This window comes from Geospiza fortis, unplaced genomic scaffold (assembly GCF_000277835.1).
Source record: "Geospiza fortis unplaced genomic scaffold, GeoFor_1.0 scaffold23, whole genome shotgun sequence".
NCBI classification, from domain to species: Eukaryota; Metazoa; Chordata; class Aves; order Passeriformes; family Thraupidae; genus Geospiza; species Geospiza fortis.
In genome coordinates, this window is record NW_005054303.1 from 10314679 (window position 1) to 10331354 (window position 16676).

A 16676-nucleotide genomic window follows, 5' to 3' on the forward strand; every position below is an offset into this window, starting at 1 on the left:
GTTTATTTCCTTCTGGATGCATTAGATTTCCTGGGAAATAGCAACATCATTTTTGGAAACTAATGCTCAGGATTCATTTAATTTTTAGCCCAAGCCTGGGTTATTTTTATTCATTGCAGCTTGATCACTTTAGTTGTTCTTTTTTTTTTTTTTCAGTTTTGAATTTGAAGGATCTTTGGGTATTTGTTTTAGTATTCTTTGGAAGGAAAAGTTCAACCTGGCATTTGGCAATTCTTACTTTATCTCCACTTCCTCTCTAAGGTGTAGTTTTCTGTTGATCAATTTTTTGTTTCTTATGTATTGTCAGTTCTCTGTTTGTTTTCTTCCTCTGGGTGATTATTTACTCATTTATAACTGATGCTCAGCTTTACAAGTTTTTACCCTTTTTGAGTTACAACCTTTTGTACCTTTTGATGTAAGGACATTCCAGGTGTCTGACTCTTCTACCTCTCATAGTCCAGCTGCCTTCACTTATTCCTATCTCTAGTTCAATATTTGTGATTTACCAGCTCTTGCCCTTTTGAGAGCAAGAACCCCAGTCCATTTTACTTTGTGATTGTTCACTTTTTTATGAACTGATTCAATTCCTTCCTCAAGCCAATGGGGACTTGTGCAAAGCCCTGCCAGAACCGAAGGTAGTGTAACATCACATTATGTGGAGTAATTGGCTGTTAAATGAAGAAATGAGCATGCTGCTGCATCTGCAGAGCCTCTCAGCCTCCTGTTATTAATAGCATTTATTCCCCAAGCTCCTCTGGAGCAGGATCAGTCTCACCTTGGGAGGCAGTGCTCTGTATTTTCTGTTTCTCTGGTGCACAGTACACATTGGGTTGCGTGCAGATCCAGCTCTCTGGGTTTCTGGGGGTGGGTTTGATTTCTCCTCACAGCAGCTGTGCCAGCAATAGCCCTCAGCTCCTGTGTGCTCAGTGGCAGGGGAGGGAGGTGATTCATCCCCTCCCCATCTGGCAGAGGTGGATGGGGTGAATCACTCCCCTGACATGCCCCACTCCTCCTCTCCAGGGAGGAAGGATGGGCTGCTCACAGGGACAGGGTGGTTGGCCCTCAGCTTGCAGCATTCTGTGGGATCCAAGGGTGCTTGGAGCTCAGTCCATGCTGTGGCCACACAAAACCATTTTGCCCTTGCACACAGGTGAGCCCTGGCTGCAAAATCCACTGAGGATTTGATCACTTTGATGGAAGTTTTGCTGTATTTGCTTGTGTCCAGCAAAAAGATACTAGCTTAAATTTAGTTTAACATTTGTTTATGGTGCAATCACTCTTTCACTGCATTTGTAACACATCCTACCAACATTTCATAGCTCTGGTTCTTGGCCACCCATAAATTCTTCAAAACCACAGTGTGCTGAACATTAAAATTGAGTGAAAAGTTGTTCTTTTTTTCTCTGACCTTTTCTGAGACAGTGTTTTCCATTAAATGATGCAGTACTGATCCCCATTTTCAAAGCTCAGAGTGTTTCAGTTTTAGAACACATTTAAAATGCGTATTTCGTTTCTTTTTGTTGTTGTCATTGCGTGTGTACCCACAACTAACAACAAATAAATAAATAATCATGGAGTGAAATCTAATTGAAAAAGTGCCTAGAGTTAAAAACACATTGTTCCCTAGTAGAAAGAAAAAGATATGCATGATTTACCGTTCCAGTGTGCTGGGATTTAATTTTGAGGTTTAAGCAGAATTTTGTATATTTAGATGGTGGGAACTAATGGCTGGTTTTGTTTTTTATTTTACTTAAAAAAATAATTTATGCAATAATTTCCAACTTCAGAAAAGATTAATTAGATTAGCAAGTAACCAGCTATTCTTTTTCAGATTTTATAAACATGCAGCTCTGCTACTCTGCTGCTGCTTCAGTGTAGAACAGACTCCACTCTCTTTTCCCTGGTTTAGGGGGTTTTAGGTAGTGTCATTGTGGATTCAGATGATTTCCTGCCCCTGTTAACCTTCCTTTTCCTTGGGTGACAGTGTTCCCTTCATCCTCTTGCATGTTTGGCTCTTGACCCCTGTATAACACAACTTTTATCAGCTTCATCCTTCCTGCTGCCTGGCTTATCAGGAATTCATTAAGTGCAAGAGAACTTTGCTCCCTGTTCTTGCTGGAGGTGCAGAGATCTGTTCCCACGCCGTGCATGGCAATTTTGGGAAACATCTGTCTCAGTGCTGTGGCTGGAAAAGTTCAGCTGGATGCAGACACACGGCTTAGACACTTTCATTCTGGAAGAGAGCAGTCTGACAGTGTGGTAACATCTAGGGTCTGAAATGGCAAGAGTCAAGTAGTTTAAAAGGAAGGATTGGTCCCTCTGCGTGTCAGACTGAGTGCTGTTATCAGTTGTGACTCCACTATCAAATTTAATTTCCCTTCTTAGTGTATCAAAGGGATTTAAGAACACAGACTTTGCAAGGTGCTTGTATCAAGCAACCTGGGCTTTGTTTAATCATGAATGTCTGAATTAATTCCAAAGTTAAACATCCATCCCTCAAAAATATCTTTCTGGATAAATTTGACAGAGTCTACATCTTTTGTAGAGCTTCATCTGTTTCCTAAATTGAAGTGGTGGTACAAAAATGGCTGGTTCAGAGCCACTGCTCTTGTCCTCTCCTGATCCAGTGGCCTTAGAAGTCCCTGGGAAGGACTCCTGTGACTCACATTGGGAATAGTTAAATGGATGATGTGTATCAGATGGGAATTTGGTTCCAAACTTGACACCCAAAATGCAGTTTTGGAGTAGGTGGTTTTTCAGTGGAAAGATTTCTGCAACTGAGAAGATTGATGATGAGCAAGCTGTGTCCTCATCTGATTAGGATGTGATAAAATACATTAGCCAAAACCCCAAGGGGCTGGATTGGATGGTTGATAACATAAGGAGATATTCTCAGTTAGAGAACACAGCCCAGCAGCTGTTACAGACAGTTGGCCCAGTTGAAATGGCAATGGAGTCACAAATGCTCCTCCCAGAAGGTTGGATCTCCAGTAACCAACATGTGCTTTATTCACACGATAAATAAATCTAAACTGGATTACATGGCCCATTCACAATTTCTAATCACCTCTCTGTTCCTTGAGTGCTGAAGTTACTTCTGTTAGAGCAGATGCTCATTCTGGAGTAGGAGGGTTTCCAAAGTATTCATTATGGAGCATAAATACAGTTAAAAGAAAAATGAAATTAAAGGCAGCCTGCAATCGAGTTTAGAAAACTGAATTTCTTAATTGCTCAAATATAATTCAAGGCAGTTAAGTCTTTCACATAACTTCTGTTAAAGATGTTGCTGAATCTGAGGCAGAGCTTTGCATATTAACAATTGTGCATTAATTGTTGGTAATTTTATACAGTAGTTAGTGCATATGTGATGTGATATATATATATATATATATATACACATATATACTCCATACGTGATATATCACATATTCATTTAGCATTTGTTTACTTGCTGTTTCCTACAAAGTGCTTTATGGAAGAGGCTTTTGAAGCTTCCAATATTGTCTTTCTATTTTGGAAGATTAGGCATGAAATATGAATGTTCAATATATCTCTTGTTTTTTTGGCCTTAAGAAAGGGGTCAAACTAAACAGGCTTTAAGATTTACAGTGAAACTTTTAACAATTAAATTCATTTAATTTAACGATTAAATGAATTGCTATTTGGAAATAATAACATTTCAATGTCAGCTAAAATGAAGTATTTCTCTTTGTTTTATACACAAGAAATGTGATTGTTACCTGTGCTTAGGGAAAAAAAAAAGACAGCACACACTTTCTCCCAGACTTTGAAATAAATGCTGTATTTTTGTATTATTTGTATAACTGCTAAATTGTCCATGTAACTTAGAGAAGATGAAGTGTGGGTGGGGGATGGAGGTGAGGTCACTCTGTAGAAGGGTTGGTTGGACAGTAAAAAGTGCAGTGTAAGCTGTGCCACTGGGACAAACTTAAACTACTGGGTGTAAAAAAGGGCCCCCCCAAGTTTGAATTTCAGGTTTTTAACTCCTTCCCTAGCCTTAACCGTGGAAATGAACGGTGACAATTTAATAAAAAACAGGATTAATGCATCTCTGTTTGACCAATGCAACAGGATTTGGTCCTATGAGGAAAACACCGTGCTGTATTCTCCCTTTTTTGTAAGTTGTAAGCTTTCAAAGTCAAGGTTAACTCAGTAAAATATACTGAATATTTTCAGAATAACTATTAAACTAGTCTGAAGTTCTCTCTTTATTTTTTTTTAATGTACATATTGTACTGGGGTGTTGGACCCTTGTTCAGTAGTCCATTGGCCACAGTCCATTGTGTCAGAAATATTGGAAGGAACTTCCCAGTTTATTGGAAAAGTTGGTTGCTCAGAGTGTCTCCCAGTCATAAATCCTAAAGCAAATAAGTAGATATACATTTAGATGGAAATAAGGATGATACTCTGATCTCTGTCTTGTGTAAATGCAAAATGCAGAAATCAAAACGGGAAAATTCCACTTCTCTCTGTGGTATTAGTCATCATGAGAGCTTGAATGCAAATATAGAGCTTCAATTTATTAAGGATTTGGGGATCTGAAACACATTCCAACAGGATTTGAAAAGCATACAAGAACTGTGCCAAACAGATTACATCTAGAAATATCAGATGTATGTTACCCTTCAAATGCTGGGAAAAGGGGAGGGAAGGTGCAAAAGAAGGAGAAACAGAGGTGCAAAAGAGACAAATGTTTTTCTGGTATGGAAAACTCCAGAAACTCCAGTCTTTTACTGTTTGATAATATAATTAGCCAGTGTTTTGACTAGACTGATTTGATAATGATGCATAGAAAAGGGCAATTTAATCTTGGCACAGTAACGAGGAATGTTTGCCTCATTGCTTTCTATGTCTTAATTTCTACTTTAAATTAAATGTCTTCAGCTTCTGAATGTTTTATATTAGAAACCTTCCTTTACAAACCTTCTATTTTGAGCCACTAGTTAATTTAATGCACAAGTTAGTTATATCATGGGATTGCAGTAGATCAAGAGCATATTTTTGTTCTCTTTCTGCATCTCTAAACTCCCAAGCCATTTGTGCATTGAGAAGGACATACACATTTCTCATCCCTTCTCAGATGTTTCTATGAACTTTCTGATGGTCCTTGTGCTCTTATTCCCTAAATATTTGTATTTCCATTTATTTGTATATCATCTATCTTGCATGACAGGAAAAAACAACAACACTGCACCAACACTTGTGTTAGGGAAATATCTGTTGATTGGAAAGGAAATTAACCCTGTATGCAAAGACATGTGCCTTGTGGTTCATATTTCCCTTGCTCAGGAAGGTGATGTGCCCACAGTTGTTTAATTCCATGATCAGTCAGTGAGGCTTCTTGTAAATAAAAAAATATCCAGAGTTATGTTTGAAGGACAGTAAGAGGTGGAGAATCTTGTGCTGGACGAAGTTACTCAGCTCCTGTTTGGTGGATGAGAGTAGCAATAGGAAGATTTCTCTGAGTTTCCCACTGCGATTACATTCTGATGTTTCTCTTGAGCATCTCTTAATGTTGAGGGTTCTTAAGGTAGGTGTGCCCTCATTTTGGCCAGAATAACAATCCTCTGCTTGGGTTTAATAGAAGATTGTTCTCTGATAAACTTGCTGTTTCCACTTTGGATTCTACAGAACCCTTCTGTTGCTTTGAAAGACCGAGTGTGAACAAAGTAATTTATCCACCTAGTGAGTGCCAAACTCAATTTAGCCTGACGAGGACAAAAGCACTGGAGGGACAGGAGGGTTTGATCTCGTATTCTGTTATCTGAGGCCTGAAAAATTACATAGAAAGATTTTAAGCAGATGCAGGAATTGCTGTATAGCCTTCTGTGCTAACCCAGCACGATATTTCAGATCAAATAATGCTTTTTATTCCTTTCCAGGGAATCAGTAGCCTCTTCAGCTCCTTAAAAGTGGTGCGCCTTCTGCGGCTGGGCCGGGTGGCCAGGAAGCTGGACCATTACCTGGAATATGGTGCTGCTGTGCTGGTGCTCTTGGTGTGTGTCTTTGGGCTGGTGGCCCACTGGCTGGCCTGCATCTGGTACAGCATTGGGGACTACGAAGTGATCGATGAACTGACCAACACCATCAAAACAGACAGCTGGCTCTACCAGCTGGCCCTGAGCATCGGGACCCCATATCGCTACAACACCACGGGCTCGGGCCAGTGGGAAGGAGGGCCCAGCAAAGACTCCTTGTACATATCCTCCCTCTACTTTACCATGACAAGCCTTACAACCATAGGATTTGGGAACATTGCACCCACCACTGATGGGGAGAAGATTTTTTCGGTGGCCATGATGATGGTTGGCTGTAAGTGAAATCTGATTTTCTTGTGTTCTGTGGCTGGTACCATGCTTGTAGAGGACACAGTCTCAAGCTACATCAGGGAAGGTATAGGTTGGATATTAGGAAAAAAAATTTTCACCAAAAGAATTATAAAGTACTGGAATGCTCTTCTCAGGGAGGTGGTAGAGTCACCATCTCTGGATGTGTTTAAAAAAAGACTGGACATGGCACTTGGTGCTATAGTCTGGTTGAGGTATTAGGGCATAGTTTGGACTTGATGATATTAGAGGTCTCTTCCAACCTCATTATTCTGTGTGTGATTCTGTGTGATTCTTGTATAGTGCACTTGCTTTAGGCTTTCTTGACATCCTAAAAAAACCTGTGTTACCTATGAATAATCATGAAATGAACTTGGAATTCTTGAAAACAGGTATTGAAATTATGTAGTTGCTGTACCTTTTAAATTGCTAGCAAGGCTAAGTGGTCTGGGTACATAAGTGGGCCAATGGCAAGTTTATACTTGGAGCCTTATCTTTGCTCTTTAAAGATGGCTTTTATTATGTTTGTAAGGTCTTTGCTAGAATTTGGTTAAAAGTTACAAAGTGTATTTGAATTTAGGTAGTCTTGAGTTTTGCTTATAAACTTACACAAGCCTGGAATTGTTTGATGTGGTTTTATCCAATTCTTGAAACATTTAGTCATTCCATAAATTGATTGTTTACTTTATGGCACTTCTTTGAGATGTAAATCCTGATTTTATCTTCTGTATGTGGTGGCCTTTGTCACCAGCAAAGCTGGAAGTGAAGGAAATGATGAGACAATGTATTGCACCTTTTTTTATGCTTCCTGCTGTTTCACAGCTCTGCTGAAATAGCCCAAAATCATGAGTGGTAAGGCACAACTCTCATTTCATGTGCTGCCAAGGTTACATCATTGAGGGGCTCTACAGATAACCAGAAATCTTCAAAATATAGTAGAGACAACTTAAAATGTTAATACTACTTGGAGAATTATTTTTCTGTTAAATCAATAACTTGTGGTATTTCTCTGGTGCTTTCTATTTCCTGAGCACCATGCAAACACTAAGCAATTATGCAACAAGAGAGCAAACAAAACCTTTTGATAATAAGATCTGCATAATCTCTCTGATAATTATCTCAGCTAACACTTAGAGCCCATCACTGAGAAATACTGAACTATAAAAAGGAAGTTTTCTTGCCACAGTCTTTCTAGATCTTTAAAAGATTAAAGACATTTGTTTGGAGATTTTAAAATGCTTTTTAAAAAGAGAGGTTGCAATTTTAGGACCCTTGCAGTGTGGTGCAATGAAATTTCTGCATGATGGGTTGATGTGTTGCAAAACATTTCCAAGTCCATAAAAAACAAATCCCCAAGCCAGAGCACTAGTGAGCTATTGCAGATAGGTCATCAAAAGCCCATAGGAGCTGATGTGCTGTTTGTTGACACTGATTTGTGATATTTACAGAACCTGGGGACTTGGAGAATAAAGTGGATATAGAACATTTTTATACATTGTAATACTTGCTTCCCTTGTTTTGTTTTGGGTTTGGGTTTTTTTTGTGTGTGTGTGGTTTATTTGGTTTGTTTGTTTGTTTCAGTGTGTTTTTTTGTTTTGTTTTTTTTTTTTTTCGTGGGGACTTTTGTCCTTTTGAGGGGGGTTTGACAGGAAAAGCTAAGTGGTAAATGACTTAGGGTGTGATGAGAGCAATAAAAACATGATGAATGCCACTACTACTATTTATGATGATAACAACAACAACAAAATACATGCATGGCCTCAGCAGGTAAAAAGGAAGGAGAGACTGTAACCTGCTTTGTGTGTGTTCTAGGTGGGTTGCTTCCTTTTTTTCATCTCTGAAACTCATATTAAAATGGGGAATACAAAGTAGCAGTATCAAAGTTGACACTGACAACAGCCTGTGTATGGTGGCACTGGCTAATAATTTCCATAAGTGTTACCTACAAAATTACTAAATGTTCACATCAAATTTATAAGTGGCAGCTGTGAATTTAGCAATTGGGAAAGTGTGTGTAGGATTATAGGCTTTTAGACAAAGTCAAAAGTAGAATCTAAAATTTAAGAAGTGTGGCAAAAGGACTACTGAATTGCTTATTGCATCAAAATAATAACACCAAAATAAATGTGCCTTCTCTTGTGGGATGAAAAGCACTGTGGCAGGCAGGAAGGCTACAGACAGGAGAAACCTTTTTGGTTTATTTACAAGTAAAATTTACAAGTAAAAGTGCTCAATTATCATCAAATGGTGAATCTTCTGCAACAAAATCAGTGCAGATTTGAAGATTCCTAATCCATGCACATCAGTGTAATGAGTGCTCCTGACTGAAATCCAAACCTTGATTGATCTTCTTCCACTGGTTAGAAAATAAACCAGCTTTGGAACAGGCTCTGGTCATGAGCTTAATATTTGCAATATTTGTGCAGATAGATTAGACCTGCAGGATTGTATAGACATGCTTTTCAGAGCCAGCTGCTGAAAGCCTGGCACTCTGAACTCCAAAATGAAACAGGGAGGCACAACAAATAGTTGAGGGAAAATGCAATTTCCCAGGCATTCAGAGTGTCCACTGAGCTCAGGAGAAGGATTTGGCCTCATGAAAAGGTGTAACTAAGAACTGAGTTATTTTCAAACCAAGATGATTTAGTTTCTCTTTTGAAACAGTGTTTTGAGATAAACATTCAGTAAAATTCAATTACAGTTCAGTCAATAAATATGTCTGGTCCACAAACACGCTCCTGTTATGAGCAGAGAGTGGCAGTGAAATACCTTTGGTAGTTCTCCTGAAGAAGTTTGCTAATACCAATAGCTGATATTGGCAGTGGGTTTTTTTCTAACAGACTATGCCAAATAAATGTTTTAAACTTAGCCCTGGAATCAGAGATAGTAATTCATCACAACCCAGCTGCCTACTCATGCAAACTGCAGATAGGAAAGGAAATCTTGCCAGCCTTGTCAGCGAGCTGCAGCTTGTTCTGAAAGCCCCAAGTTTCCTATTCATGCTGGCAAAGTTATCAGGACCTGGGAGGAGTATTTGGAGAGATTTGCAAAATCCTTCTGGGTGGGCAGGACTGCAGGATGGTGTTCTTGTTAAAAATAGGCAGATTCAGAATCTGTAGGTGCTGATGAAGCACTGCTTGGTGCGGGGCAGGGGCGGGGGAAGCCCTGATGGATGGGGAGCTTTTCAGCTGGATTGGCAGCTTGTCACCTGCTTGTTCACTGAGTACAGATCGAGTGGGATATTTAAGCTGAAATACATCACCTGTCTTGCAGGAAAGAGAGCTTTGAATAACTTAACCTCATCTTGTGCAGCTTGCTTCAGATTTCTTTTTGCCTCACTTGTTTTATCTTGGTGTCCAGTGCTGTTCAGCAGTATTTTTTTTTCCATTGCTTCTTGACACTTGAAAAGCTAAAAATAACCAACAAAGCATCCTATGACAAGAGAGCAAGGTTTTTACAAGGGTTGTTGTTTAAATACCTATTGTGCGTTTGCTGCCTGGAGTTGCTGAATATGCATTGAAAATCTGATTTTTGTAGCGCCTTTTGTGTTGATCTAGGTCATTTCATCCCCTCTCTGTGCAGAGCAGGTAGGTCTGTCAGATCCTTCGAATGCACCAGGAATCATTTATCATTCAGGAAGGACCTTTGTTGTAAACCCCCCATTATCTTCTGTCAGCTCAGAGCCTCCAAACAAAATCTCAGCCTGTGCTGCTGTGTGTTGCTCTACTTCTGTCCACAAGCAGCGCTAAAGCTTCTGCAGCACAGCCATAGATGCAGAGGTAAAACTGACTGGGTTTGTGTCTTTCACAAAAAGAAACCCCAAACAACAACAACAACAACAAACCCAACAAAAAATAAAAAAAAACCCACCAAGTACCAAAAAAACTCCAAATCATATAAAGAAAGAGAACAGAAAGAAACTTTTGGTGCATACACCGCTATCCCTATCTTGCAACTCAGCCCAGCCAGGCCTTTAGCAAGCAGAAAATAAAAGGGAGAAAGCATTTTGGGGAAGGTGGCAGTGTGGTTGGGTGAAATAGCTGGAAAAGTTCAGGAGAGATGGCGTTTTTTGAAGGAACAAGTGTGATTGTTTAAACAAGAGTACAGTCATATGCTTTCTTCCTTCCTGTACTTTCACTGTTAGAACAGCAGGCAGCTTCCCAAAGTCCTTGTTTAGGCAGGGATAGAGTTAATTTTTTTCCCAGTAGCTGGTACAGTGCTGTGTGTTGGATTTAGAATGAGAATGATGTTGATAGAACGCTGAGGTTTCAGCTGGGCAGTGCTTTCAGGAAGTGAAGGACTTTTCAGCTCCTCATTCCCTGCCAGAGAGGAGGCTGGGGGGCACAGGGAGCCATCAGGGGACACAGCTGGGACAGTGACCCAAACTGGCCAAAGGGACATTGCACACCATATGGCATCATGTTAAACCATGAAACTGGGGGAGCTGGAGGGTGACTGATCAGCAGGCAGTGAGCAATAGCATTGTGCATCACTTGTTTTTTCTATTCTTTTATCATTATTATTATTTTTCTCCCACTTCCTTTTCTGTCCGGTGAAGCTGTGCTCATCTCAACCCTTGAGTTTTGCCTTTTTTCTGATTCTTTCCCCTATTCCAGTGGGAGAGAGGGAGTGAGCAGGTGGCTGGGGGAGTTTTAGCTGCCTGCTAGGTTGAAGCTCAGCACCCAGCCTGGGGCTCAGAGGGTCTCTGACACATTTCATGCTGCTGCTGTAATCTGGGGTAATGGGTTTGGCCCTGTCCATGTGTGCCAGTGAAATGGCTCTGTGTGGCACAGAGCAGATTGCAGCATCAGTCTGGCCCCATAAATACAGCAATTACAGGAGTTTATTTGTCCAGCTGAGTGGAGCTGGCATGTACATCCTGACAGTTGGAGAAATCCAGTATATTCCACTGGTCACTGAAATGCTCCAATGATCTGTGCAGCAAGGGAAGGGCAGAACGAGATACTGAAGGCAGGAGTGTCAGTGAACATTGAATAATTCTCTGTTTCTCAGGCTCTGAAAAGCTCAGAAGAATCTCTTAGTTACCCATTGGTCGCCAGAATTGCTGAGCAAAGGGTGCTTTGTTGTTCTTCCTTAGGGAAATACTTTTATCTATATACATAATTACTTTGGCTGCTATTTACTCCAGTTTTATGGGGAGATGTTGTGGGACAGATGATATTTTTCAGTGACTGGTTTTAAATTATGGTGAAAACAGGCCTGGTTATTCACATTGGTTTTGCATATGAGCAGAAGAATTTGTTGTAGTGATTATATAGGAAACCTCCTCTGGAAAGTGGGAGTAATTTTTAGATTCCTCTTTCCAGGAGTCTCTAGTTTAATGGCTCAAAATGCTAACTTCTTGTTTTCCTCTTAAAATACCCAGGTTCATGATTTTCAGCTTTGAGAAGGAGACAGAAGTAATTGTCAAGCTGTCACTTGGACCCCAAGTTATTATTGCTCATGGGAGAGATGATGAAGGAGAGTGTGGGTGGGTTCCTCTTGATATCCCAGAATCACAGAATGCTTTGGGTTGGAAGGGACCTTAAAGATCATCCAGTACCAGCCTCCCTGCCATGGGTTGGGACATGTTTCACCCGAGGGTGTCTGCTAGACACATAAATATAGATATCATTGATATCTCAGTTATCTCTATTAAACACATAGATGTCCTGCCCTCCTTCTAATTTTATTAAACAGAGAGAAGAGAGGACACAGTCTCAAGCTACGTCAGGGAAGGTATAGGTTGGACATTAGGAAAAAAATTTTGCACCAAAAGAATTATAAAGTACTGGAATGCTCTTCCCAGGGAGGTGGTAGAATCACCATCTCTGGATGTGTTTAAAAAAAGACTGGACATGGCACTTGGTGCTAGAGTCTGGTTGAGGTGTTAGGGCATAGGTTGGACTCAATGATCTTAGAGGGCTCTTCCAACCTCATTATTCTGTGATTCTGTGACTTGCTCTTTCCTTTTTAAAACCGGTCAGATGCTCTGATCTGAGCCACCTCTGGGCCTAAACTCTCCTGTGTTTGGCAAACAGCACTGAGAGGCTGCGGACTGCTCGTGGCACCTCCCTTGCTGCTGCTCAGCTCGTTCAGAGCTGTGACGGGGGGTGCCAGGGGCTGTCAGTCAAGCCTCCATTGATCTGTCAAACCAAATTCATGATTTGAGTGGCTTCTCTCATCGTTCCAGCAGCGTTCAGCAGCTCCCTGCCAATATTTGGTAGTTAGCCACTTGAATGCTGTTTGGATGAATCATGGAAGTTTATCCAGCAAATTTTTTCAGCAGTGGCTGAGCCCACGCGCTGCCACAACAGTGTATCATTGTAGGGAAGCGCTTGTCTGGCAGCCTCCCAGACAAGCAATCCCAAGAGCCCATAGGATTTAATTTTTGATCCTGAGGAAAGTGTGTAAGATAGCACCTTCCAGCAAAAATCACTGCCAGCAACGTCGATTGAATTGTATTTTTCCTAGCAACAGATACTAATATGAGAAGGTTTTACACCTGTAGAAATTCATAGGCTGGAGTGTTTAGCTGTGGTTGAAATCCAGGTCTGACCCTAAGGGTGTCCTACAAGAGTCAGTTCTGTGGAAGGGCGGTTTCTTTTCCTTTCTTTCCTTCTTTTCCTTCCTTTTCCAGAGGTCTGGGATGTGGGAGAGAGGTGGCTCTGTATCAAGGAGCAGCAGAAGGATTTGTTTGACCTCTTCAGCAGTAGAGGACTCGTGCCAGTTTTGTGCTGCTCTTAAAGTTTCTTAAAATGGGGGCCAGTGAGGGGATGTCTCTTCCAACAACATGGCCCTGCTAGCAAGCTCTTAATTGTTTATTAGAATCACAAAATGATAAAATTATTTGGGCTGAAAGGCACCTTAAAGATCATCTGGGTGCAAACTCCTGGCATGGGCAGGGACACTTTCTACCAGGTTGCTCAGGGTCCCATCCCTGGCCTTGGACACTTCCAGGAGTGGCACATCCTCAATTTCACTGTGCAAACTGTTCTGCTACAAACAGATGTAATCCTCAAGCAATGAGAAAGGTGCTAAGTTCTTCAACATCCAAATCAGGAGAGAGTAAAACTGTACATTCACATTTACCCATTAGTGCAAAAAGAAGAAAGTGGCACAGAAAGTTACAAGAAGTTGCCTTGCAAGGGAAAATTTCCCCTCTTGAGTGCTATTGAAAAAGCATTTTGACACTTTTAGCTTGCTGAGCCATAGCCCAAGTGCTATTAGCTCTACAAAGAAAGGATATCAGGGTCTTTCTTTGATATCTTTTAGCTGTTACCAATCTTACTTATGTCTCACAGCTGGGGCAGATGAAGTATTTTGAGCCAGGTTATTGGTGTCAGTGCAGCAGTTGAACTTGGCAATCTCAAGCCAATATTCTTGGCTTGAATATTCTCTGAGCAGCTGCACAGAAAAGCCTTAAGAGTATAATCACATCTCAATAGCCTACAGTAAAAAAATCAAATTACTCTTGGGGAGTAAAAGATGTAGCATCATCCACTTTTTAATGGAACTTGAGTGTAAGAGTGAGATTGTAAAATCATCATTTAAGTTGGAAAAGAGTTGTAATGTCATTGAGCCAAACCATTACTGTGGGGTAAGCTGCCAAGCCCACCACTAAACCATGTCCTCAAGTACATATCTATATGTCTTTTAAATATCTCTAGGGATCGTGACTTTACCACTGCCCTGGGCAGCCTGTTCTGGTGCTTGACACCCTTTCTATGAAGAAACTGTTCCTAATATCCAATCTAAACCTCCCCTGGTGCAACTTGAGGCTGTTTCCTCTTGTCCTGTCACTTGCTACCTGGGAGAAGATGCCACCACCCTCTGGCTACACCCTCCTTTCAGGGAGTTGTAGAGAGCAATGAGATCCCTCCCATCTCTCTTTTCTCCAGGCTAAACACCCCCAGCTCCCTCAGCTGCTCCTCATCAGATTTGCGCTCCAGACCCTTCCCCAACTCTGTTTCCCCTCTCAGGACATGCTCCAGCACCTGGTTGTATCCACCAGATTGGGGCCATATGTGCTTTGTTTTGCTGTAATTCTGTCAGAGCAGGAGATTTTTAGATATTCAGGTTCTAGTTTATAGCAAAAACATGTGTCTTTATAGAAAGAGCTTTAAAACTGTAAAACAGCCTCCTTGGGAAGCTTTATGGGATTTTTTTTTTGTCAAGGTTATAGCTAGCATGTGTTTATATAAGGTTTACTTTTATTGTCATTGGCTTGATGTGTTTAAAGGAAATTATGGTATCAAGAGAGATAGGACAGTGAGTGGGAGAGGTAACAATGAAGAAGGAAATGTTATTTCATGCTACTGAGCTATATAATTTAAAACAACTGAAAATTGTTATTGAGTAAATGATACGTAAATGTTGAAAATGAATCTTTATGCTCAAACACAGAGTGCAAGCAATCACCTGAGATGGTCCCAGAGGGATTATCAAGTACTCCTGGATTACTCAAAACAACTGTATCTCCCAGGAAACAGAAAGTTTTAATTAGCCCAGCTAGATCAGCAAATATATCTGACTGGCTAAGAACACAACACTGCTCAGTTTTATAGCATATTGTGCTAGAGGGATAAACAAATCTGAGATAAAAGATAACCCCCAGGGTGTCACACTGCTTGGATGGAAGGGGCTCGGGAGCCCCTTTGTGTTTGCCTGTTCGGAAGTTTCAGAGAGCCAAGTGAGTGATCTGAGTCTGTGTCTGCAGAGATCCTTGGTTAATTTGTGTACCCAGGAGATAATACCTCTGTGTGTTTGGCATTTAAAAGGGAGAGTTACCCAAGTAAGTCAGGCCAGTGAACAGGTAAGTCCTGCCTGACATCAATGGAGATATGCTCCTCACTGGGCCCTGCTTTCAGTGGAAAAACAGGTATTTTCTCTTAAATCTCATTAATATTGGCCCAGTTTTGCTTGCAGATAACTGCTGTGTTTTACCACCTGGAGTGGAAGTTAGGATGGGCAGTTCATCAAGGAGACAAGTTTTAACAAGTGTCCTGTTGCAGAAAATTTGAATCATACCACTGAATCAGACCTTAAAATACCATTTTTCATGTCCAGCAAGAGATTTCCATGTTTAAATTTTATTAGGCTGACTTTCAGAACTGAAAAACTGTGTGACATTGTCACATATCCAGAGACGCTGACAGAGCTGGGGCTTTTGTGTTGTTTTTGTAAAATATACAAAAATCCCCAGTCTCTGGGAGGTTTCATTATCACAGTACTGCCTGTGGTACTGGGGGATATCAGGTAATTGGATGAAAGATGACAGATACCAGTTCTTGGTTTCTAGTTGCTTCCTTTCTGTAGATCTGAACTGGTGCAATGTCATATTCCTCTTGAACATCCTGAGCACTGAGGACTCAGCCTCTGTGTCTCTCATCCCCGTTCATCTTTCCTGTGGCTTTTTCTGCAAGAACTTTGGTAGAACCAGGAAAAATAGACATACTCTGTGTAGGAGTATGACTGTGGGTTCCTCCTTAAAGAACTTTACCCCTTTCCCTTCCATTTTGGAGGAAGGACAGGAGAACATCCAAACTGGCATCTCTCCCCTGGGTACCTGCTGTGCATCCCTGCAAGTGCTGAGTCAAATCCAGTTGTGTTTCAGTAGGAATATTTTGGTCATGAATGATTAAGACTAATTTTCTTCCACTGGCCAGCAGCCAGCATGGATTTGTCAAGAGGAGTTCATGGCAAATTAATCTGATTTCTCTCTTTGACAAGATAACTGCCTAGAGAATAAAAGGAATTGAGTAGATACAATATATCTGAACTTTTTAGAAGTCTTTCTGACAGTTTTTACTTAGTGGCCTTACAGCAAATGTGTGAAAGATGATCTCAACATAGTCATAACAAAGTTGGTGATAACTGATTGAACAATCTCTCTCAAAATATAATCAAGGGCTTCGCTGTCAAACTTGGAGGGAATTGCCAGTGAGATTTTTGACCTGTGTGTGATTCTGCTCAACACTTTCATTAGCAGAGATGAGTGACAGAACAGAGAGAGCACATTGGGAGAGTTCTGGGAAGGGTTGCAAGCAGTTCAGATGACAGCATCAGAATCCATAATCATCCCAATCAATTGGAAAGGCGTCCCCAAATCAGCAAGGTGAATGTCAAGAGAGGGAAATTCAGTGCAGCACGTGCAAAGAGGGCAAATCAAACGGACAAGCACAGTCTAGCACGGTCTATGGAACGACTGGGTCTGCTGCTGTGAGGCTGGAGAGGATTTTGGAGGATATTGGAAGAGAAAAGGAATAGGTGACTGCAGACTGAATGTAACAACACAGCAGTGGGGTGAAACCTGTAAATTTCACTCCG

At 40.9% G+C, this 16676-nt stretch overlaps 1 protein-coding gene across 1 annotated transcript in view; it reads left to right on the forward strand.

Annotated features, from left to right (window-relative positions):
- KCNH5 (potassium voltage-gated channel subfamily H member 5) overlaps window positions 1-16676 on the forward strand; it is a 140051-nt gene that overhangs the window by 41186 nt on the left and 82189 nt on the right. The window contains exon 7 of the mRNA XM_005417944.2: window positions 5904-6333. Coding sequence (XP_005418001.2) covers window positions 5904-6333 — 430 coding nt within the window. The remainder of the gene's footprint in view (window positions 1-5903; window positions 6334-16676) is intronic.